Here is a 23,536-nt window from a genome sequence, read left to right as displayed (position 1 = left end):
TTCTCAATAGCCAACAATTTCTCCACAAGAAATTCGGAGAAATCCCTGCCACTATTTTATGGAATTTTCCAGTGAAACTGGTAATTATAGAATGTCAGCAAATTCCAGAATAACAGAACCTCTACGATGTACAGCAGAGATCCTCCAAATGCCCAGTCCAGTCCCAAATTAGATTCAATTACAAATTTGATCCTTGAGGCGCGGTATGAGATTATAAAATGATTTACTGTCGACTGAAACTTTACATACACCTCCTCCACAGACCTCTGTTCAATATATGATTCGATAGCAAGCCATGAACATTTTCAAAGAACACAAAAATGTCCCATTATCTGAACTCATGTACATGGTTGATTCTCACTATCTCTATTTGGCAAACTCCTTGCATACAGAAACATTTATTTGCTGCCAAGTGAAGCTAGTTTTTATATAGAGTCACCTCTTCTTCAAAAAGCATTATCTGGTTGCACAATTCTGCTCATGGCATTGCATCACAGGATTGTATGATATTGTTACCAAGCATGAAAAGACATTCTGTTGGCTAGACTTTAAGGAATACTCCAGGATAATGCTCTGTAGTGGCCTTTTAAGTACTTGTAGAAAACATACCCTGTATTTAATTTATTTCTTTCTGTAGTCCATTTAGTTGCATTTGGTGGGATGGAGATGCCTTCTGGAGTCTATTATAATACTCTAGCTCCAAACCCATTTTTATAAGAAGATCTGACAGCTCCCCAATCTTTAACAGTCCGGTTAATCATATAGAATGACACAGGAGATATGGCACAGAAACAGGCCATTAGGTCCAACCAGTCCATGCCGGCGTTTATGCTCCACTCGAGCCTCCTCCCATCCTTCCTCATCTAACGCTGATCAGCAAAACCCTCTATTCCCTGCTCCCTTATGTGCTTATCTAGCCTCTCCTTAAAAGCCTCTTTACTATTCACCTCAACCACTCCTTGTGGTAGTGAGCTCCATATTCTCACCATTCTCTGGGTGGCCTCTAGTTTTGCTCTTCCCCACAAGTGGAAACACTCTCTCTGTGTCTACTCTATCAAAACCTTTCATAATTTTAAAGTCTTCGATTAGGTCACCACTCAGCCTTTTCTTTTCAAGAGAAAAGAGACCCAGCTTGTTTATCCTTTCCTTACAGATATAACCTCGCATTTCTGCTATAAACCTTGCAAGTCTTTTTTGCACCCTGTCCAGTGCCTCTATCCATTTTATAATATGGTGACCAGAACTGTATACAGTACTACAAGTATGGTCTAACCAAGGTTTGATACAAGTTTAACGTATCTTCTCTACTTTTTAATTCTGTCCACCTAAAAATAAACCCTAGTACTTGGTTTGCTTTTTATGGCCTTATTAATCTTACTATCTTTGTTATCTGTGCCCTACCTCAAACAATCCAAAGCCTCATGTTATTTTAATCTAAATAAAATGCTAGCACAGTCTGGAGCTGCAATGTCTACAGATAAGAAGTGACATCACGCATAGCTGGACCCTCTGTTGCTTCTTCAACCACAGAATTAGCTACAAAGATCCTTTATATTAATATTGATGATGCCAGGCACTGAGTAAATTGGTGCCAACACATCTTTTGCCTATAAAATCACTGGTTGAAAAGTGACCTCACTGCACAAAACAAAGCCATGATTGTTAGTTACGAATAATACAGTAGTTGTCATGCAGGATATTACTTGTGTTTACTGAAAAGGCACAAAAATAAAGTTTTATAAGTAGACATTAAGGAATACTCCAAGTAAATGGTCTTCTCATCTCTTTATGGGCAAAATATATCCATAATTTTATTTAAATAATTTAATATAAATTTATCAGATAAAAAGATTATCAAGCAGTAGTTACTCTCTCAATTGGGCTGCCACTTTTGATACTATGCCACATCTTTGCTTAGCTATAGTTCGCTGTAGCTCTGATTTCTCCACTGAAAGCAATGAGTAAGAGGGGGGCCCAGAGCCAAGTGCAAGTGAAAAAGTAACAGGTGTTGGCCCTGACTGGGAAGCCAGGCACTGCATGGTGCCTTCTCTTTTGGGAAACAAACGCACTCAGAAATACTTAAAAACATTAGCCATGGGTGTAATTTTCTATCAGTACTTGAGGGAAAGGCCATGGTAGAACCTTATCTTGGATCATTCCATAATACAACTTTTTAACAAATGCTAACCACAACAGCAATTGGAAAAATTACCAGCGTACAACTTTATAGTTTATACAAAGAATCTTTTTGAATTTAGAAATGTTCTTTGGTATTTTAAATTATATTTCTGTAATTCTATGTTATATTGTTTGATATTGACAATTAACAGTTGAGATGCCTCCCTTCTTTTCTTTCCTGAAGGTGTTGGCTCCTTGCTGGGGTTTGGTTCCATTGCCCTCCAGTACTTGTCTAAATGGCCAGTTTTCACACGTGAGCCTTAACAGACTGTTTGACCACCATCAAAGTTGAGCCTGATCCTGTGCAGCTGAAACTCACACACACATATGCATACTTACACACACGTACAGCTTTCCAGTCGATGTTGTTACAATAGCAATCAGGAACACGAACCCTGATCAACTTTTTCCTCCCTAATCCACACCTACTGAGGACAACTGAGACTCTACAGCTGCCCGGCTGCTGTTGGCTAGCTCTGCGCAGAGAAGGAATCTGATCTGAGACCTTCCACTTTGTACGGTTCAATTACGCACTGGCTTTACTGACCATCAAGGAGTCATTTTCTACTTATTGTTAAAATGTACAAATTATCCAGAAGGGGCTACTGTTAACTCAATGAATACTAGGCTGGCAATTTGAAGAAAGAAAAGAAGAAAAAAAGACTTGCATTTCTACAGCGCATTTCACGACCACCGGACATCTCAAAGCGCTTTACAGCCAATGAAGTACTTTTGGAGTGTAGTCATTGTTGTAATGTGGGAAACGCGGCAGCCAATTTGCGTACAGCAAGCTCCCACAAACAGCAAAGTGATTATGACCAGATAATCTGTTTTAATGATGTTGGATTAAGGGATAAATGTTGGCCAGGACACTGGGGATAACTCCCCCGCTCGTCTTCGAAATAGTGCCATGGGATCTTTTACATCCACCTGAGTGCAGACGGGGCCTCGGTTTGAGGTCTCATCTGAAAGACGGCACTTCCGACAGTGCAGCACACCCTCAGTACTGCACTCAAGTGTCGGCCTAGAATTTTTGTGCTCAGGTCCCTGGAGTGGGACTCGAACCTACACCGTCTGACTCAGGGACGATAGAGTGCTACCCACTGAGCCACAGAGAAGATGAAAAAACATCAATATTTCACAAATATTTTGAAAAAAAAATGGACAATTGAGAATGAGTTGTAATCTGGAACATCAACTTTTCAAATAGATGAGTGTTTTACAAATTACATCAAGCCACGTCTTGAAACTAGGTTGATGACAACTCTTCATAGCCAGGGCACCTCTGGGAACATAATCAGGAAAGGCAAAAAACAAAATTCACATCACGTAGTAGATAGCTCTCGCCTGGATTACTGCAAATATATGTAAATATATTGAGGTAGATTAATCGGGTAGTCCCAGTTGTTTACCTGGAACTTGCAGCAAAGCCGTTTGGTATTTGTTTTTCCAACACCACAACACATATGGATCTACAAACACAATGGCCCTGATTTTTATGGGGAGGCAGGGAGGGTGTGGGGAAGGTCGAAAACTGCTGAAGAATCCAGCAAAGCCGGGGCTGAGGAGGTTCAGTAGAACTTAACAATCGGGTCTATTTATCATTTTAAAAAAACGTTTCTCGCCTGGCTGGCAGTCGAGAGGGCAAACTGTGGCAGGAGGCTGCAGTCAGTGACCCTTAGGGATGGACCCGGGCACTTGGGAGGGGAGGGAAGATCAATCATTGCAGTGGGGGGGAAACTTTGGCCATCATAGCAGGGGTGGGGGAAGGGAAAGGTCAGCCATTGTGGTGGAATGGGGGGGGGGTGGAGGCGGGGAAGGTTGGCCAGAGTGCTGGGGGCTGGGGAGGGTGGGGTGGGAGAAAATATCGGCTATCGTGGTGAGGACTGGGGGGGCGGGGGGCGGAGGGCGTGAAGGTCAGCCATTATAGCGGTGGGGAGGGAGGAAGGTTGGCCAGTGAGGTAGGGAGTGGGGGTGGGGGGGGGGGGAGAAAGGAAGTGAACATTGGGGCTGCAAGGAGGGGGGAGGTCAGCGGTCAGGAGGGGGAGACAGAGGCCGCAATCAGTTTGTAGAAGCAGAAGGCTCCTTAACGGGCTGGCAGGGGCACTCCTGCTCTTCCAGTAGTGCTGGAAAATGCATTTGCCGTGTGGAGCCGGAAGCTGCCATCTCCCTATCAGATTGCACTGCGGAGCCTGATTTAAATATGTCAATACAGCCACCCCCTCCATGGCGGGATACTCGGATGCCTCCATATCCACCGCTGTTAAAACAGCAACAGACACTTGCACTGCGGGTAAGAGATGCGCATTTGGCTGTTTAAAGCCCCAAGCAAACCTCTCCAGTCTGTTGTGTGGAGGGTGGTGTTTATATCGGGGCCAACATTTCTGTACATGTTTAATTATAGTGGGAGTAAACAATGCAGGTTATATAGGCAGTACACTGTGCAGTGAGGAGTGACAGTACACTGTGCAGTGAGGAGTGACAGTGCATTGTGCCAGTGAGGAGTGAGCAGTGCAGCCAGTGAGCAGCGACAATGCACTGTGCAGTGAGCAGTGAGAGTGCACTGTGCAGCGAGCAGTGACAGTGCACTGTGCCAGTGAGCAGTGACAGTGCAGTGAGCAGTGACAGTGCACTGTGCAGCGAGCAGCAAGCAGTGACAGTGCACTGTGCAGCGAGCAGTGAGAGTGCACTGTGCAGCGAGCAGTGAGAGTGCACTGTGCAGTGAGCAGTGAGAGTGCACTGTGCAGCGAGCGGTGAGAGTGCACTGTGCAGCGAGCAGTGGGCAGTAAGAGTGCACTGTGCAGTGAGCAGTGAGCAGTGAGCAGTGCAGCCAGTGAGCAGCGACAATGCACTGTGCAGTGAGCAGTGAGAGTGCACTGTGCAGCGAGCAGTGACAGTGCACTGTGCCAGTGAGCAGTGACAGTGCAGTGAGCAGTGACAGTGCACTGTGCAGCGAGCAGCAAGCAGTGACAGTGCACTGTGCAGCGAGCAGTGAGAGTGCACTGTGCAGCGAGCAGTGAGAGTGCACTGTGCAGTGAGCAGTGAGAGTGCACTGTGCAGCGAGCAGTGAGAGTGCACTGTGCAGCGAGCAGTGGGCAGTAAGAGTGCACTGTGCAGTGAGCAGTGAGCAGTGACAGTGCACTGTGCAGTGAGCAGTGACAGTGCAGCGAGCAGTGAGAGTGCACTGTGCAGCGAGCAGTGAGCAGTAAGAGTGCACTGTGCACTGTGCAGTGAGCAGTGACAGTGCACTGTGCAGTGACAGTGCAGCGAGCAGTGACAGTGCACTGTGCAGTGAGCAGTGAGAGTGCAGTGAGCAGTGAGAGTGCACTGTGCAGCGAGCAGTGAGAGTGCACTGTGCAGTGAGCAGTGAGCAGTGAGAGTGCACTGTGCAGCGAGCAGTGCGAGTGCACTGTGCAGCGAGCAGTGAGCAGTGAGAGTGCACTGTGCAGTGAGCAGTGACAGTGCACTGTGCAGCGAGCAGTGAGCAGTGACAGTGCACTGTGCAGTGAGAGTGCACTGTGTAGTGAGCAGAGTGTACTGTGCAGTGAGCAGTGACAGTGCACTGTGCAGCGAGCAGTTAGAGTGCACTGTGCAGCGAGCAGCGAGCAGTGACTGTGAACTGTGCAGCGAGCAGTGAGCAGTGACAGTGCACTGTGCAGTGAGCAGTGAGAGTGCACTGTGCAGCGAGCAGTGAGAGTGCACTGTGCAGCGAGCAGTGAGCAGTGACAGTGCACTGTGCAGTGAGCAGTGAGAGTGCACTGTGCAGCGAGCAGTGAGAGTGCACTGTGCAGCGAGCAGTGAGCAGTGACAGTGCACTGTGCAGTGAGAGTGCACTGTGTAGTGAGCAGAGTGTACTGTGCAGTGAGCAGTGACAGTGCACTGTGCAGCGAGCAGTGAGCAGTGACAGTGCACTGTGCAGTGAGCAGTGAGAGTGCACTGTGCAGCGAGCAGTGAGCAGTGAGAGTGCACTGTGCAGCGAGCAGTGAGCAGTGACAGTGCACTGTGCAGTGAGCAGTGACAGTGCACTGTGCAGTGAGCAGCGAGCAGTGACAGTGCACTGTGCAGTGAAAAGCGAGCAGTGACAGTGCACTGTGCAGCGAGCAGTGACAGTGCACTGTGCAGCGAGCAGTGAGCAGTGACAGTGCACTGTGCAGTGAGAGTGCACTGTGTAGTGAGCAGAGTGTACTGTGCAGTGAGCAGTGACAGTGCACTGTGCAGCGAGCAGTTAGAGTGCACTGTGCAGCGAGCAGCGAGCAGTGACTGTGAACTGTGCAGCGAGCAGTGAGCAGTGACAGTGCACTGTGCAGTGAGCAGTGAGAGTGCACTGTGCAGCGAGCAGTGAGAGTGCACTGTGCAGCGAGCAGTGAGCAGTGACAGTGCACTGTGCAGTGAGCAGTGAGAGTGCACTGTGCAGCGAGCAGTGAGAGTGCACTGTGCAGCGAGCAGTGAGCAGTGACAGTGCACTGTGCAGTGAGAGTGCACTGTGTAGTGAGCAGAGTGTACTGTGCAGTGAGCAGTGACAGTGCACTGTGCAGCGAGCAGTGAGCAGTGACAGTGCACTGTGCAGTGAGCAGTGAGAGTGCACTGTGCAGCGAGCAGTGAGCAGTGAGAGTGCACTGTGCAGCGAGCAGTGAGCAGTGACAGTGCACTGTGCAGTGAGCAGTGACAGTGCACTGTGCAGTGAGCAGCGAGCAGTGACAGTGCACTGTGCAGTGAAAAGCGAGCAGTGACAGTGCACTGTGCAGCGAGCAGTGACAGTGCACTGTGCAGCGAGCAGTGACAGTGCACTGACAGTGCACTGAGCAGTATGTAGGGTAACTAGGGCTGGGCAAAAAAAATTGCCTTGCCCACATCACCTACATCCCAAGAACAAAATACAAACTGACTATCAACTTTACCATTATAAGTTCATATATCAACCTTCATAATGGGAATTGCCTATGTAAACAGGTCACACTGTAATTACACCCTCCTGCCAGAGGAGGTCCTGCAGCTGAAGGGCTTCTATTATAAATGTGGACATAAGAATTTATAATCTAAATATAAAAATAATGACACAATGTGTAACTTTGAAAGGAGGACTGAATTCTGTCTGTGAGCCCTGGTCCAATTATTACCCCACCCAATAATGCTGCTTCAACTGAAACTCTTAACTCCCCGTGTGTAATGTCAAAGAAGATTGTTTAGTGCTTAAGTAAATGACTCATTAAACTTTTCTGAGCATTTTTCTCGGAGATCAATTCTTCAACCTGTTCTGTCTCGCCACCTCCCCTCACCCCACAGGACCGGTTTTTCACTCTCTGGGACTACCCGTTTCCTCTGAATGCTTTCTAAAATTATTTCCCTGCCATAGTTATTTAGTCTTTGCTGGCATCCTTTGGCAGCCTGCCAACATATGTTGTTCTCTCTTTGGAGATTGATTCCTGCCAGCTCCCTTCACACTTCTACTGCTGGATGAAGCTTCTGAAGCCTCAGAAGCGGCAGATCTTCATACCTGTACTTAGAGCGTCATTATTGCACTGAGGGCATCCTGTTTTACCATGACTTTCCATGGGCAAAGCCATGGGAGATCCACTGATAATTTAATACATCTGTGCCCTGTACATTATGACAAATTAAGCATTAAAAAGACACTTACCTTTCCTTCAGAATTTTTTACAGGTGAATCCACAGAATCGGCACATTTCTCATCCTCTTTGACTGACTGCAATCATAGATACAATCTACCATTACTTTATAAAAAAAAATAATGAGTTGACCTTTAAATGAGATATGAATTCAGTTATTTAATATTTATTCTATGTATGTCTCAATTTTGCCAATGGGACCATGATCAGCAGCAGCAAATATCTCGTCACATTGGAGCAGACATCTTGTTACTGTCTCTTTTCATGCTGGCTCCCCACAGTTGCTCTATTTCTGTTAAAACAGTTACTGGTGCAGCATCCAGAATCCGGAACCCTCAGGACCGAGGCCGTTCCGGATTCCACGTTTTTCAGGACATTGGAATGTCTTTTTCATGTCACGAATCCTGAAACACCCGAGCCCAGGTTTGGGTATTTCTGGATTTAGGAACGTCAGAAAGGGGGGGTCCCCACCGAGGAAGTGTACGGGCCGGCGGGCCCCGTCGCAGAGGAGGTGTTGGGGCTGGGCCCCGCCATGGAGGAGCAGTTCGGACGGGCCCCGCCATGGAGGAGCAGTTCGGACGGGCCCCGCCATGGAGGAGCAGTTCGGGTGAGGCCCCGCCGCCGTGGAGCTGTTCAGGCAGGCCCCGCCGTAGAGGAGCTGTTCGGGTGGGCCCCGCCATGGAGGAGCAGTTCAGGCAGGGCCCTGCCGAGGAGAAGGTGTTCGGGTGAGGCCCCACCGCCGTGGAACTGTTCGGGCAGGCCTCGCCCCAAGGATGTGTTCGGGCCGGCGGGCCCCGTTGAAGAGGAGGTGTTGGGGTGGGCCGGTGAGTAGGTCCCAAGGTAAGGGCAGTGGCAGCGAGGCTCGAGGTTGGCAAGTTTGGTGGGTCCGGATTCCAGAACATTCCGGAACTCCGGATTTTAGATGCTGCACCTGTACTTTCACTGTTCCTCAAATTTGACCTTCTTCTCACGAGAATGGTTTTCTGTATCATGTGAAGAAATGAAGGGGCTGCTGGAAACCGCATTGAATTACTGCTATTAATTACAAACAACAGAAATAGAAGGAATTTTTCATTAAAAAAAAATGTATTTTGGAAAAAGAGAAATGTCTACGCATATTTTCATAAAAGATAATCACAATATTGGTACAACACTTTGTTAAGTGCTTCTTGTAGTCATTTTTGTTAACATTTTTCTTTATAAGAACATAAGAACATAAGAATTAGGAACAGGAGTAGGCCATCTAGCCCCTCGAGCCTGCTCCGCCATTCAATAAGATCATGGCTGATCTGGTCGTGGACTCAGCTCCACTTACCCACACTCTCCCCGTAACCCTTAATTCCCTTATTGGTTAAAAATCTATCTATCTTTGACTTGAATACATTCAATGAGCCAGCCTCAACTGCTTCCTTGGGCATAGAATTCCACAGATTCACAACCCTCTGGGAGAAGAAATTCTTTCTCAACTCGGTTTTAAATTGACTCCTCCATATTTTGAGGCTGTGCCCCCTAGTTCTAGTCTCCCCGACCAGTGGAAACAACCTCTCTGCCTCTATCTTGTCTATCCCTTTCATGATTTTAAATGTTTCTATAAGATCACCCCTCATCCTTCTGAACTCCAAGGAGTAAAGACCCAATCTACTCAATCTATCATCATAAGGTAACCCCCTCATTTCTCGAATCAGCCTAGTGAATCGTCTCTGTATCCCTTCCAAAGCTAGTATATTCTTCCTTAAGTAAGGTGACCAAAACTGCACGCAGTACTCCAGGTGCGGCCTTACCAATACCTTATACAGTTGCAGCAACACCTCCCTGCTTTTGTACTCTATCCCTTTCGCAATGAAGGCCAACATTCCATTTGCCTTCCTGATTACCTGCTGCACCTGCAAACTAACCTTTTGGGATTCATGCACAAGGACCCCCAGGTCCCTCTGCACCACAGCATGTTGTAATTTCTCCCCATTCAAATAATATTCCCTTTTACTGTTTTTTTTCCCAAGGTGGATGACCTCACACTTTCCGACATTGTATTCCATCTGCCAAACCTTAGCCCATTCGCTTAACCTATCCAAATCTCCTTGCAGCCTCTCTTTGTCCTCTACACAACCCGCTTTCCCACTAATCTTAGTGTCATCTGCAAATTTTGTTGCACTACACTCTGTCCCCTCTTCTAGGTCATCTATGTATATTGTAAACAGTTGTGGTCCCAGTACTGATCCCTGTGGCACACCACTAACCACTGATTTCCAACCGGAAAAGGACATTTATTACTAAATGTTTTATAACTTCATCATGAAACTTCACTTTTGCCTGTAGTTTTTTTCTTAAAATTTCTCTGGGATATGGTTTGGGCTATTTACCCTGAGTGCTTATGCTTTATTTGTCATTCTCAATGGTAAAGGCTGTTTGGTTATTCAAACGAGGAAGGCAACATATAAGAAAATAAGAACATAAGAAATAGGAGCAGGAGTAGGCCATACGGCCCCTCGAGCCTGCTCCGCCATTCAATAAGATCATGGCTGATCTGATCATGGACTCAGCTCCACTTCCCTGCCCGCTCCCCATAACCCCTTATCCCCTTATCATTTAAGAAACTGTCTATTTATGTCTTAAATTTATTCAATGTTCCAGCTTCCACAGCTCTCTGAGGCAGCGAATTCCACAGATTTACAACACTCAGAAAAGAAATTTCTCCTCATCTCTGTTTTAAATGGGCGGCCCCTTATTCTAAGATCATGCCCTCTAGTTCTAGTCTCCCCCATCAGTGGAAACATCATCTCTGCATCCACCTTGTCAAGCCCCCTCATAATCTTATAGGTTGTTTCGATAAGATCACCTCTCATTTTTCTGAATTCCAATGAGTAGAGGCCCAATCTACTCAACCTTTCCTCATAAGTCAACCCCCTCATCCCCGGAATCAACCTAGTGAACCTTCTCTGAACTTCCTCCAAAGCAAGTATATCCTTTCGTAAATATGGAAACCAAAACTGCATGCTGTATTCCAAGTGTGGCCTCACCAATACCTTATAAAGCTGTAGCAAGACTTTCCTGTTTTTGTACTCCATCCCCTTTGCAATAAAGGCCAAGATTCCATTGGCCTTCCTGATCACTTGCTGTACCTGCATACTATCCTTTTGCGGTTCATGCACAAGTACCCCCAGGTCCTGCTGTACTGTGGCACTTTGCAAACGTTTTGCATTTAAATAATAACTTGCTCTTTGATTTTTTTTTCTGCCAAAGTGCATGACCTCACACTTTCCAACATTATACTCCATCTGCCAAATTTTTGTCCACTCGCTTAGTCTGTCTATGTCCTCTTGCAGATTTTTCATGTCCTCCTCACACATTGCTTTTCCTCCCATCTTTGTGTCATCAGCATACAAATACCTGAATCCGTTCCTGTACTTACCTCATCTGATGTGCCTTCCTGTGGAGATCATGATCAAGGGCTTGAATCCGTGGCTGACATTTTTTTCATACGTTCTTTCACAAAGGCTTTGGAAGGATGCCAGAGGCAAGTTCACAACTCAAATTAATCTACTTTTAATGTTTCCTAGTCCCATTTGCCATTTTTGTTATACAGTTAATTATTGGCTTATTCTAAAATTAAGTCCTTTGCACTGCCTAATTAGAATTGTGCCTGCTACATACTAGATTAGTAACAAGTGTGTCTACATCAGTGGCACCAATTTCTGGTCTAAACTGGGACATCACTTAATTTGTGCCACATGGTATTTGATGTGGCCCTAAACAACACTAACTACATTCTACTAAGGTCATGATTCATGAGTGTTTCTAATGAAATAACGATTGATATCCGTAACTGATTACTGCTTACAGTCACCACGTTTTCACTCAATGTTGCTTTTAACAAACAGTATTTGTAAAATGAAGACAGTTCTTTGATGACTAGTAGAAATAAATAAATTCTTGTAAAAAGTATATAGCTATTGTTAAAAGCCCTTTTTCACAAATCCTGTATGAATTTTCAAAAATAAATTTTCAGCAATTAGTTATTTACAGAATCTCTGCAATTCCACAAAGCTTCCTGAATATAAGCAAAACCCATGGGAAATATCAAATGATTTACAGCATGCAAAAGTTTCATTTGGCCATTATCAATGATTTGGACCAGGGAGTATAAATTTAAAATTTACCAATGACACAACAGTAGGAATTTTAACAAACAGTGAGGAGAATGGCAAATGACTTCAGGAGGAAGTAAACAGGTTAGCAGATTAGACAGACAGATGGCAGGTTCAATGTGAGGAAATGTGAGGTAATGCACTTTGGGAGGAAAAGCAAGGAATATGAGTATAAAACATTGAAAAGATACTGAAGCAGGGGAAGAACAAAGAGACCTAGCAATTCAAATACAGAGTAGTTGATGCAGAGACCACTGCATCTTTGAAGGGAAGAATGAATGAACATTTGAAAGCGTGAAAGATATATAGCTATGGGGAGAGAGCAGGACAGTGGGATTAGTTTTGGATTGCTCTAGCAAAAAGCCGGCACAATGGGTTGAATGGCCTCCTCATGTACTGTAAAATTCTATGGTCCTATTATTATCATCCCATTTCTCTGTCAGAATTGTCAATGAGTACGTGTTTCCAAATGTGTGTTGTTGCTCAGAGTTTCAAAAGGAGCCCAGTTTGCATTACTAATATAAACTGGCAGGCACAGTAAAAGGAAGTCACTCTGGGAGATGGGACTCACTTTGAAAGGTACGTATAATAGCAGTGCCAAACTCTGACAGAATGTTTAGTCGTCATATTGAGCAGTAAAATGCTGGTCCACCTACAAAAGTGGACTCAAAGCTTAACTGCTAATCAAGGCGGGGTTAAATTGCAAAAGCAAAGCAAAGCAAACCTCTGTGAGTCCTGAGGATTGCAGCTGCCTATTCAGAATCGTGCTCATGTTTCCATTGTGGCTAATCTGGCAACTCCCCCCCCTGGGCATTATTACTACTATTGCATCTTCCTCAGAACTTCCTGCCACCTGATGCTGTAATTAATATTGGAAAATGATGTAGGATCTGACATATTTAATTTTCTGTTACAATGTCCATGTTCTCTTGGGCTTTGAAAACCACCTACTTACTCTGCAGGTAGTTTAAAAGATGGACAGCACCATTCCATGCTTACTCCCTAATCTGTGAACTGAGCCCAGGTATGGGACAGGATCGCAATATAAGAATTTGAAAACTAGGATGGCATTTTTTCATCAGAATAAAATATAATGTTCCACTTAATTAAACACCATAAAGGGGGAAAAAAAATAGTTTTTAGTTCCTTAAGTTTCTCTACTTGTATTTCACAATATTCAGCAAATGGAATCTGCAGAATGGTTTTGTAATTTTGTCACAGAGAACTGTGGATGTTTTCCAGCTCCAGTCCTTGGGGGAATTAGCATTGGATACTTTAACTGTTACTTTTTGGCTCACTAAAGCAGAAAAGTAAAGAACAAATCTGTCTTTGACATTTCCTACAACATTTTTAACTCTTTATTACTTCTTTAGCTGCTTTACAGATGTTGCCAATCCTTTATTTATCTGTGCTTCCTGCACTCTCTGCCTATTTCCCAGTCAATCTTATGCATTTTATTCCAATATTCTAAGTAAGTAAACAGTCAATTTAGGTGATTTGAATAGAAAAAACAGTCATACATGCCAAGCAATAAATATATCGACCTATTATCTCAGTACGGAGGGAATATGTTAACAAAAGTGCACAAAGAGTACATTCACCATCTGTTTGAAGAAATTCAGGAAGCCCTTCTTGGCTGGTTTAACTTCTTCTTCAGATTTTACTTTCTGTGCAGATTCAGGACTTTTACTTTCCTGTTTTGATGTCTGTTTTTGGGGTTGTGAGCCTTTTTCCGATTTTGCATCTGTTGTACTGGTTACATTTTCTTGTTCAGCCTGGATAATAAAAAAAATATAATGTTTATTGGTGAAATTGCAAAGACATACAGAAACAAACATGTAGCATTGTCAATGCAAACTTAATGTACAGGTAGTGGTGCAGTAGCATTTTTAGATCCTGTATCCATGGTGGACTACTTTTGGTCTAAATTCCTACAGTGAGTACGTATCACCGATGTCAAAATTTTAAATATCATCTGGATGATAACAACATAGACAGTTGAGGTGAATTATTTTTAAATGAATCACATGTTACCAATAAACTGTCAATAACTAATATTCAAAAACTGAACTTCAATTTAACACTATATAATGACTTGTGCTGTCCTGATAGCCCAATAGACGAATGTACAATACTGTGTGGTATTCAGCTATACTGTCCCTGGACTGTATTTAAAGTATTTGATCAGTCAGATATTTATGGGCTACAATGACTGGTCTCACACCCTGGGCAAGGGAGGAGAGAACATCATCATCATCATAGGCAGTCCCTCGGAATTCAGGAAGATTTGCTTCCACTCCTGAAGTGAGTTCTTTGGTGGCTGAACAGTCCAATACGAGAGCCACAGACTCTGTCACAGGTGGGACAAGGGTTGAATGTTATCAAGTGACCCCCTGCTGAAAGCATTCATGTGTAAATACAGGTTTTCTGTGACACTATCAAATACCCCATCTACATTTTATTTTCACCAATTTTCTCCACAATTTTTCAGCCCTTCTGCTTCTCTCCTGAAAGTGTTGACTTGTTGCTTGGTATGGTTTAGTGCTGGCTGACCTTTGGTATCTTTCCAATCTAGCCATTATTCTATGCCTTGTGCCTCAATAGGGAGTGCTAGTAAACTATTACTGCAGAACCCAGTGTTATCCTCACCCTTGTCCACATATTCACTTTTCCAGCAATGATGAGGAAATTTTCTCTTACCTAATGCAGGCATGCTGAGGCAAACGGTAGCACTTCTACTGCTGCCCAGTTGAGATCAGGTAACTCGGCACACAATAGGGATCAAACCTGGAATCTTCCAGGTCTGTATGGCTCAACCATTCACAGGAGCATTATAGTTTAGGCTCACACATGAAGGATATCCTTTTGAATGAGCTGCAAAGGCCAGCTGCCATTTGTGCAACTATGCAAAATATGAACCATCGTCATCATGAAGCCACAATGGGAAAGGCAAAAGCAGCAAAGAGCTAAAGAAAAGGTATTTTTCTCCTACAGAAAGAATAATTAGAGGCAACATCATATACTAACTAAATCAATTTTCTTTAGTTGGAAATGTCAACAGGAGCTGTGAATATAACTAGGCATTAATCCACAAAATACAAATTGGAAACAAGCACTTGTCATTCATTTGATCTGGTGATATTCAAACTTATGAACTCTCAGTGCAGTGGGCAATCAAATTATACAGTTTCAGAGAACCAATTACAATCAGAAACTTATGTCCATGCAGAATTACACATGAGTAGATATTATTAAAATCTGAGCCATTGTCTTACTGGAATTCAAATGGAAACTGAGTTTTACACTTATACGAGAAAATTCCAAAACTCCCAGAACTCAACCATTCACTGCATCAGCATTGCACTGTGTACTCCACCCCCATTAGTTTTAATAGTACCTCTACGTGTGCATTAAAATGCAGCATAAAAGTAAGAAAATGAAGTTGATATACTTATCAAATCAACTTCATAAGTTTGTAGAAACTAAGCTATCTTGATGGGCAATGTGTAACTGAACTGTCTGGTATGGTGCTGAGCCATTCAAAGCAGAAAGCTCATATGATCCCTGCGCTGATTTAGCTGATACCAGTTTATGCAGCAGCTGAGTTGACGCTTTCTCCAGACTAAGGACATAGGTTCCTGCTCTAGCTCACTATCCTGTGACAAATGTTGAAAATGTGGATGTCAAGTAAGAACAGGATCAGACTTCGGTTGCCATCTCTTCCCAAGTTAAATACTGAACACGTGTTAGAAACTAAAGATACCAAAAATGTATATGGTTATGCGACTAAAACTGTGATGTGAAGAATGCTGTGTTTAAATGGTTATGTTCGAACTGGAGATGAAAAGTCTCCTCAGACTAGATAGATGCTTAGAAGTGCTAATGTTTTGGTTTCCTGCAGATGGTATAGCATTCTGCACGATATACAATCTCCCTGTTGCTAAGCGATTATCTGCTGTTTTTAAGTTAAGACTTGAACCTTATTTAGGTATTTTATAGAAACATAGAAAATAGTTGCAGGAGTAGGCCATTCGGCCCTTTGAGCCTGCACCGCCATTCAATGAGTTCATGGCTGAACATGCAACTTCAGTACCCCATTCCTGCTTTCTCGCCATACCCCTTGATCCCCCTAGTAGTAAGGACTACATCTAACTCCTTTTTGAATATATTTAATGAATTGGCCTCAATAACTTTCTGTGGTAGAGAATTCCACAGGTTCACCACTCTCTGGGTGAAGAAGTTTCTCCTCATAAGAACATAAGAATATAAGAATTAGGAACAGGAGTAGGCCATCTAGCCCCTCGAGCCTGCTCCGCCATTCAACAAGATCATGGCTGATCATGGCCGTGGACTCAGCTTCACTTACCCGCCCGCTCCCCATAACCCTTAATTCCCTTATTGGTTAAAAATCTATCTATCTGTGATTTGAATACATTCAATGAGCTAGCCTCAACTGCTTCCTTGGGCAGAGAATTCCACAGCTTCACAACCCTCTGGGAGAAGAAATTCCTTCTCAACTCGGTTTTAAATTGGCTCCCCCGTATTTTGAGGCTGTACCCCCTAGTTCTAGTCTCCCCGACCAGTGGAAACAACCTCTCTGCCTCTATCTTGTCGAACCCTTTCATTATTTTAAATGTTTCTATAAGATCACCCCTCATCCTTCTGAACTCCAACGAGTAAAGACCCAGTCTACTCAATCTATCATCATAAGGTAACCCCCTCATCTCTGGAATCAGCCTAGTGAATCGTCTCTGTACCCCCTCCAAAGCTAGTATATCCTTCCTTAAGTAAGGTGACCAAAACTGCATGCAGTACTCCAGGTGCGGCCTCACCAATACCCTGTACAGTTGCAGCAGGACCTCCCTGCTTTTGTACTCCATCCCTCTCGCAATGAAGGCCAACATTCCATTTGCCTTCCTGATTACCTGCTGCACCTGCAAACTAACTTTTTGGGATTCATGCACAAGGACACGCTGGCGCGGCGCCTAAATTCTGCCAACGTCCGCCACGCGGCCGATGCCATCGAGTCGCTAAAAACAGCTCTGGGCCCTGACTCCGTTAGGTGCATCGAGGAGGCTCAAGCACGTGGGGAGATCCCGTCCGAACTGACCCCCGTCCGGACGGAATTCCTCATCGGCGCCAAACCCCGGAACCTCCCTCGGGGGCCGGCGCCTCACAACTTGAGCCGCCTCGGGGAAATCCCCTCCGTGCCTTTCAGTTCCGCGCGGAGGGGTTTCCTGTACGGGCTGCTCCTGCACACCCTCAACTTTGCCATCCTCGCCGGCCGTCCGGACACGCCATGACGTACCATCTTGCCGTCCGGAGGAGGCGGGGGTCCCCGATGGAGGGCACTCTACGCAGGGGTCCTCCCACTATTCATCGGGGACTTGGCCTGGAGGGTGGTGCACGGAGCAGTGCCGTGCAACAAATTTTTAAGCCGGTTCACGGACTCCCAGGCCGCCTGCAATTTCTGCGGTCTGGAGGAGTCCGTGTTCCATGTTTTTATTGAATGCACAAGGTTGCAGCCCCTGTTCCACTATTTGAAGGGGCTGCTCCTGAAATTCTGGCTGCACTTCAGTCCCACTCTCCTGATCTTTGGGCACCCTGTGCGGAGGGGAGCGGGTAGGTCCGAAGGCCTCCTCGTAGGACTGCTCCTGGGCACGGCCAAGGGTGCCATCAGCCGGTCCAGGCAGCGGGCGGTCGAGGGGGTCGTTCAACCTGACTGCCTGCCTCTCTTCCGCTCTTACATCCGGTCCAGGGTGTCCTTGGAGATGGAGCACGCGGTGTCCACCGGTACGCTGGCGGCCTTCCGCGAGAGGTGGGCACCGGAGGGACTGGAGTGCATCATCACGCCCGGCAACCAAATTTTAATTTGATTTTACGTTTTAAAGTTGATTTGTTTTAATTGCCGGTGCTTTTAGTGTCCCCTTCCCTTTTATAGGGGGCACTGGGGAAAAATTGTGATTTTAGTGCCCCCAAAAAAAAACAAAAAAAAAAGAAAAACAAAAAAAAACAAAAAAAAAAAAGGGGGAAAAAAAGGGCCTTGTAAATGTCTGGAGTGTCACCCAGGTCGGGTGGCACCGTTTAATGTTTTATGTCTTGCAGGTGAACTCCAAAAAGAGTTTCATGCACAAGGACCCCCAGGTCCCTCTGCACCGCAGCATGTTGTAATTTCTCTCCATTCAAATAATATTCCCTTTTACTGTTTTTTTTCCCAAGGTGGATGACCTCACATTTTCCGACATTGTTTTCCATCTGCCAAACCTTAGCCCATTCGCTTAACCTATCTAAATCTCTTTGCAGCCTCTCTGTGTCCTCTACACAACCCGCTATCCCACTAATCTTTGTGTCATCTGCAAATTTTATTACACTACACTCTGTCCCCTCTTCCAGGTCATCTATGTATATTGAAAACAGTTGTGATCCCAGCACCGATCCCTGTGGCACACCACTAACCACCGATTTCCAACCCGAAAAGGACCCATTTATCCCGACTCTCTGCTTTCTGTTAGCCAGCCAATTCTCGATCCATGCTAATACATTTCCTCTGACTCCGCGTACCTTTATCTTCTGCAGTAACCTTTTGTGTGGCACCTTATTGAATGCCTTTTGGAAATCTAAATACACCACATCCATCGGTACATCTCTATCCACCATGCTCGTTATATCCTCAAAGAATTCCAGTAAATTAGTTAAACATGATTTCCCCTTCATGAATCCATGTTGCGTCTGCTTGATTGCACTATTCCTATCCAGATGTCCCGCTATTTCTTCCTTAATGATAGCTTCAAGCATTTTCCCCACTACAGATGTTAAACTAACCGGCCTAAAGTTACCTGCCTTTTGACTGCCCCCTTTTTTTAAACAGAGGCGTTACATTAGCCGCTTTCCAATCCGCTGGTACCTCCCCAGAGTCCAGAGAATTTTGGAGATTATAACGAATGCATCTGCTATAACTTCCGGCATCTCTTTTAATACCCCGGGATGCATTTCATCAGGACCAGGGGACTTGTCTACCTTGAGTCCCATTAGCCTGTCCAGCACTACCTCCCGAGTGATAGTGATTGTCTCAAGGTCCTCCCTTCCCACATTCCCGTAACCAACAATTTTTGGCATGGTTTTTGTGTCTTCCACTGTGAAGACCGAAGCAAAATAATTGTTTAAGGTCTCAGCCATTTCCACATTTCCCATTCTTAAATTCCCCTTCTCATCTTCTAAGGGACCAACATTTACTTTAGTCACTCTCTTCCGTTTGAAATATCGGTAAAAGCTTTCACTATCTGTTTTTATGTTTTGCGCAAGTTTACTTTCGTAATCTATCTTTCCTTTCTTTATTGCTTTCGTAGTCATTCTTTGCTGTCGTTTAAAACTTTCCCAATCTTCTAGTTTCCCACTAACCTTGGCCACCTTATACGCATTGGTTTTTAATTTGATACTCTCCTTTATTATCCTTGGTTATTCACGGCTGGTTATCCCTTCTCTTACCGCCCTTCTTTTTCACTGGAATATATTTTTGTTGAGCACTATGAAAGAGCTCCTTAAAAGTCCTCCACTGTTCCTCAATTGTGCTACCGTTTAGTCTGTGTTCCCAGTCTACTTTAGCTAACTCTGTCCTCATCCCACTGCAGTCCCCTTTGTTTAAGCATAGTACGCTAGTTTGAGACACTACTTCCTTACCCTCAATCTGTATTACAAATTCAACCATACTGTGATCACTCATTCCGAGAGGATCTTTTACAAGGAGATCGTTTATTATTCCTGTCTCATTACACAGGACCAGATCTAAGATAGCTTGCTCCCTTGTAGGTTCTGTAACATACTGTTCTAAGAAACAATCCCGTATGCATTCTATGAATTCCTCCTCCAGGCTACCCCGTGTGATTTGATTTGACCAATCGATATGTAGGTTAAAATCCCCCATGATTACTGCTGTTCCTTTTTCACATGCCTCTATTATTCCCTTGATTATTGTCCGCCCCACCGTGAAGTTATTATTTGGGGGCCTATAAACTATGCCCACCAGTGACTTTTTCCCCTTACTATCTCTAATCTCCACCCACAATGATTCAACATTTTGTTCATTCAAGCCAATATCATCTCTCACAACTGCCCTGATATCATTCTTTATTAACAGAGCTATCCCACCTCCTTTCCCTTCTTGTCTATCCTTCCGAATTGTCAGATACCCCTGTATGTTTAATTCCCAGTCTTGGCCACCCTGCAACCACGTTTCTGTAATGGCCACCAAATCATACCCATTTGTAATGATTTGTGCCGTCAACTCATTTACTTTATTTCGAATGCTGCATGCGTTTAGGTAGAGTGTTTTAATACTAGTTTTTAAACCATGATTTTTAGTTTTGACCCCTCCTGCAGCCCCTTTATATTCATACATATTGTCCCTTCCTATCACCTTGTGGTTTACACTTACCCCCGTGCTACTCTGCTCTGTTGCCTCCTGCCTTTTGCATTCTTTCTTGGGGTCCTGTTCATCTGCGCTCTCACCAACTCTAACTAGCTCAGAGCCCTTTCCTGGGTTCCGATTCCTCGCATTGAGGTACCAAGCTTTCAGGCTTGCCTTTTTATTACTCTTTGACCCTTTAGAATTTTGCTGTACATAGGCCCTTTTTGTTTTTTGCCTTGGGTTTCTCTGCCCTCCACTTTTACTCATCTGCTTTCTGTCTTTTGCTTCTGTCTCAATTTTGTTTCCCTCTGTCTCCCTGCATTGGTTCCCACCCCCCTGCCATATTAGTTTAACTCCTCCCCAACAGCACTCGTAAACACTCCCCCTAGGGCATTGGTTCCGGTCCTGCCCAGGTGCAGACCGTCCGGTTTGTACTGGTCCCACCTCCCCCAGAACCGGTTCCAATGCCCCAGGAATTTGAATATCACCCTGCTGCACCACTGCTCAAGCCACGTATTCATCTGCGCTATCCTGCGATTCCTGCTCTGACTAGCACTTGGCACTGGTAGCAATCCCGAGATTACTACTTTTGAGGTCCTACTTTTTAATTTAGCTCCTTGCTCCTTAAATTCGTCTCGTAGGACCTCATCCCTTTTTTTTTTAACCTATGTCGTTGGTACCAATGTGCACCACGACAACTGGCTGTTCTCCCTCCCTTTTCAGAATATCCTGCACCCGCTCCGAGACATCCTTGACCCTTGCACCAGGGAGGCAACATACCATCCTGGAGTCTCGGTTGCGGCCGCAGAAACGCCTATCAATTCCCCTTACAATTGAATCCCCTATCACTATCGCTCTCCCACTCTTTTTCCTGCCCTCCTGTGCAACAGAGCCAGCCACGGTGCCACGAACTTGGCTGCTGCTGCCCTCCCCTGATGAGTCATCCCCCTCAACAGTACTCAAAGCAGTGTATCTGTTTTGCAGGGGGATGACCGCAGGGGACCCCTGCACTACCTTCCTTGCACTGCTCTTCCTGCTGGTTTTCCATTCTCTAGCTGGCTGTGGACCCTTCACCTGCGGTAAGACCAACTCGCTACACATGCTACTCACGTCATTCTCAGCATCGTGGATGCTCCAGAGTGAATCCACCCTCAGCTCCAAATCCGCAACACGGCTCGTCAGGAGCTGGAGGCGGATACACTTCCCGCACACGTAGTCGTCAGGGACACCGGAAGTGTCCCTGAGTTACCACATGGTACAGGAGGAGCATATCACGTGACCGAGCTCTCCTGTCATGACTTAACCCTTAGATTAACTTAAATTGGCGATAACAATGTTAACAAGTTACTTACTGATATAAAAAAGAAAATCTACTCACCAATCACCAGTCAATCACTTACCCCTTTGGCTGTGACGTCAGCTTTCTTCCTACTTCTTTTTTGCTTTTTCTCCTGGCTGGAGCTGCACAAGCTGGGCCTTTTGTAGGCCTCACCATGCACCCCGGACTCGTGCTGCTCGAACTGCCGCTCCTCCTCCGACATTGGGCCTTTATAGGCCTCACCACACACCCCGGACTTGCGCTGCTCAAAGTGCCACTCCTCCTCCGATGTTGGGCCTTTTGTAGGCCTCACCATGCACCCCGGACTCCCGCTGCTTGAACTGCCACTCCTCCTCCGAGGTTGGGCCTTTATAGGCCTCACCACGCACCCCGGACTCCCGCTGCTTGAAATGCCGCTCCTCCTCCGACGTTGGGCCTTTATAGGCCTCACCACACACCCCGGACTCGCGCTGCTCAAACTGCCACTCCTCCTCCGAGGTTGGGCCTTTTGTAGGCCTCACCACACACCCCGGACTTGCGCTGCTCGAAATGCCGCTTCTCCTCCGACGTTGGACATTTTGTAGGCCTCACCACACACCCCGGACTCGCGCTGCTCAAACTGCCGCTCCTCCTCCGACATTGGGCCTTTTGTAGGCCTCACCACACACCCCGGACTCGCGCAGCTCGATCTCGGTCCTAAATGGCTTACCTCTTATCCTTAGACTGTGACCCCTGGTTCTGGACTTTCCCAACATTGGGAACATTCTTCCTGCATCTAACCTGTCTAATCCCGTCAGAATTTTAAACGTTTCTATGAGATCCCCTCTCATTCTTCTGAACTCCAGTGAATACAAGCCCAGTTGATCCAGTCTTTCTTGATATGTCAGTCCCGCCATCCCGGGAATCAGTCTGGTGAAACTTCGCTGCACTCCCTCAATAACAAGAATGTCCTTCCTCAAGATAGGAGACCAAAACTGTACACAATACTCCAGGTGTGGCCTCACTGAGGCCCTGTACAACTGTAGTAACACCTCCCTGCCCCTGTACTCAAATCCCCTCGCTATGAAGGCCAACATGCCATTTGCTTTCTTAACTGCCTGCTGTACCTGCATGCCAACCTTCAATGACTGATGTACCATGACACCCAGGTCTCGTTGCATCTCCCCTTTTCCTAATCTGTCACCATTCAGATAATAGTCTGTCTCTCTGTTTTTACCACCAAAGTGGATAACCTCACATTTATCCACATTATACTTCATCTGCCATGCATTTGCCCACTCACCTAACCTATCCAAGTCACTCTTCAGCCTCATAGCATCCTCCTCGCAGCTCACACTGCCACCCAACTTAGTGTCATCCGCAAATTTGGAGATACTACATTTAATCCCCTCGTCTAAATCATTAATGTCCAATGTAAACAGCTGGGGCCCCAGCACAGAACCTTGCGGTACCCCACTAGTCACTGCCTGCCATTCTGAAAAGTACCCATTTACTCCTACTCATTGCTTCCTGTCTGCCAACCAGTTCTCAATCCACGTCAGCACACTACCCCCAATCCCATGTGCTAACGTGGATTGAGAACTGGTTGGCAGACTGGAAGCAAAGGGTAGAAGTAAATGGGTACTTTTCAGATATGTATAATGTTAAGGTAGGGATTGATGTTATCTTAACAGAACTGCTTGCAAAGATAATGGAAGGAAGTTGGGGAAGTTAGTGTAAACAATATCTCAGAATGAAATAGTTTACTATGTCGTAAAAGAGGTAACAACTGGATGAAGTGAGAAAACTTTGCTTTGGGCCTCATAGTTGAAAGAGTATTAGGCTAGTCCTTGTATTAATGGTACCCGAGAGGATAGGAATGAGA

The 23,536-nt window shown here is 45.3% G+C and overlaps 1 protein-coding gene across 3 annotated transcripts in view; it reads right to left on the bottom strand.

Moving 5' to 3' along the window:
* The window catches only part of bcas1 (brain enriched myelin associated protein 1), a 187,070-nt gene that overhangs the window by 5,757 nt on the left and 157,777 nt on the right, over positions 1–23,536 (bottom strand). For 2 of the 3 annotated variants that reach the window (XM_070896042.1, XM_070896044.1), the window contains 2 exons: positions 13,552–13,725; positions 7,817–7,882 (listed from right to left, as the gene is read on the bottom strand). In XM_070896042.1, coding sequence (XP_070752143.1) covers positions 7,817–7,882; positions 13,552–13,725 — 240 coding nt within the window. The remainder of the gene's footprint in view (positions 1–7,816; positions 7,883–13,551; positions 13,726–23,536) is intronic. The other variant, XM_070896043.1, reaches the window with a different exon arrangement.

This window comes from Pristiophorus japonicus, chromosome 12 (genome assembly GCF_044704955.1).
Source record: "Pristiophorus japonicus isolate sPriJap1 chromosome 12, sPriJap1.hap1, whole genome shotgun sequence".
Lineage (NCBI taxonomy): Eukaryota > Metazoa > Chordata > Chondrichthyes > Pristiophoridae > Pristiophorus > Pristiophorus japonicus.
Note: the sequence above shows the minus strand (reverse complement) of the source record. Positions and strands in the feature narration are given on the sequence as shown.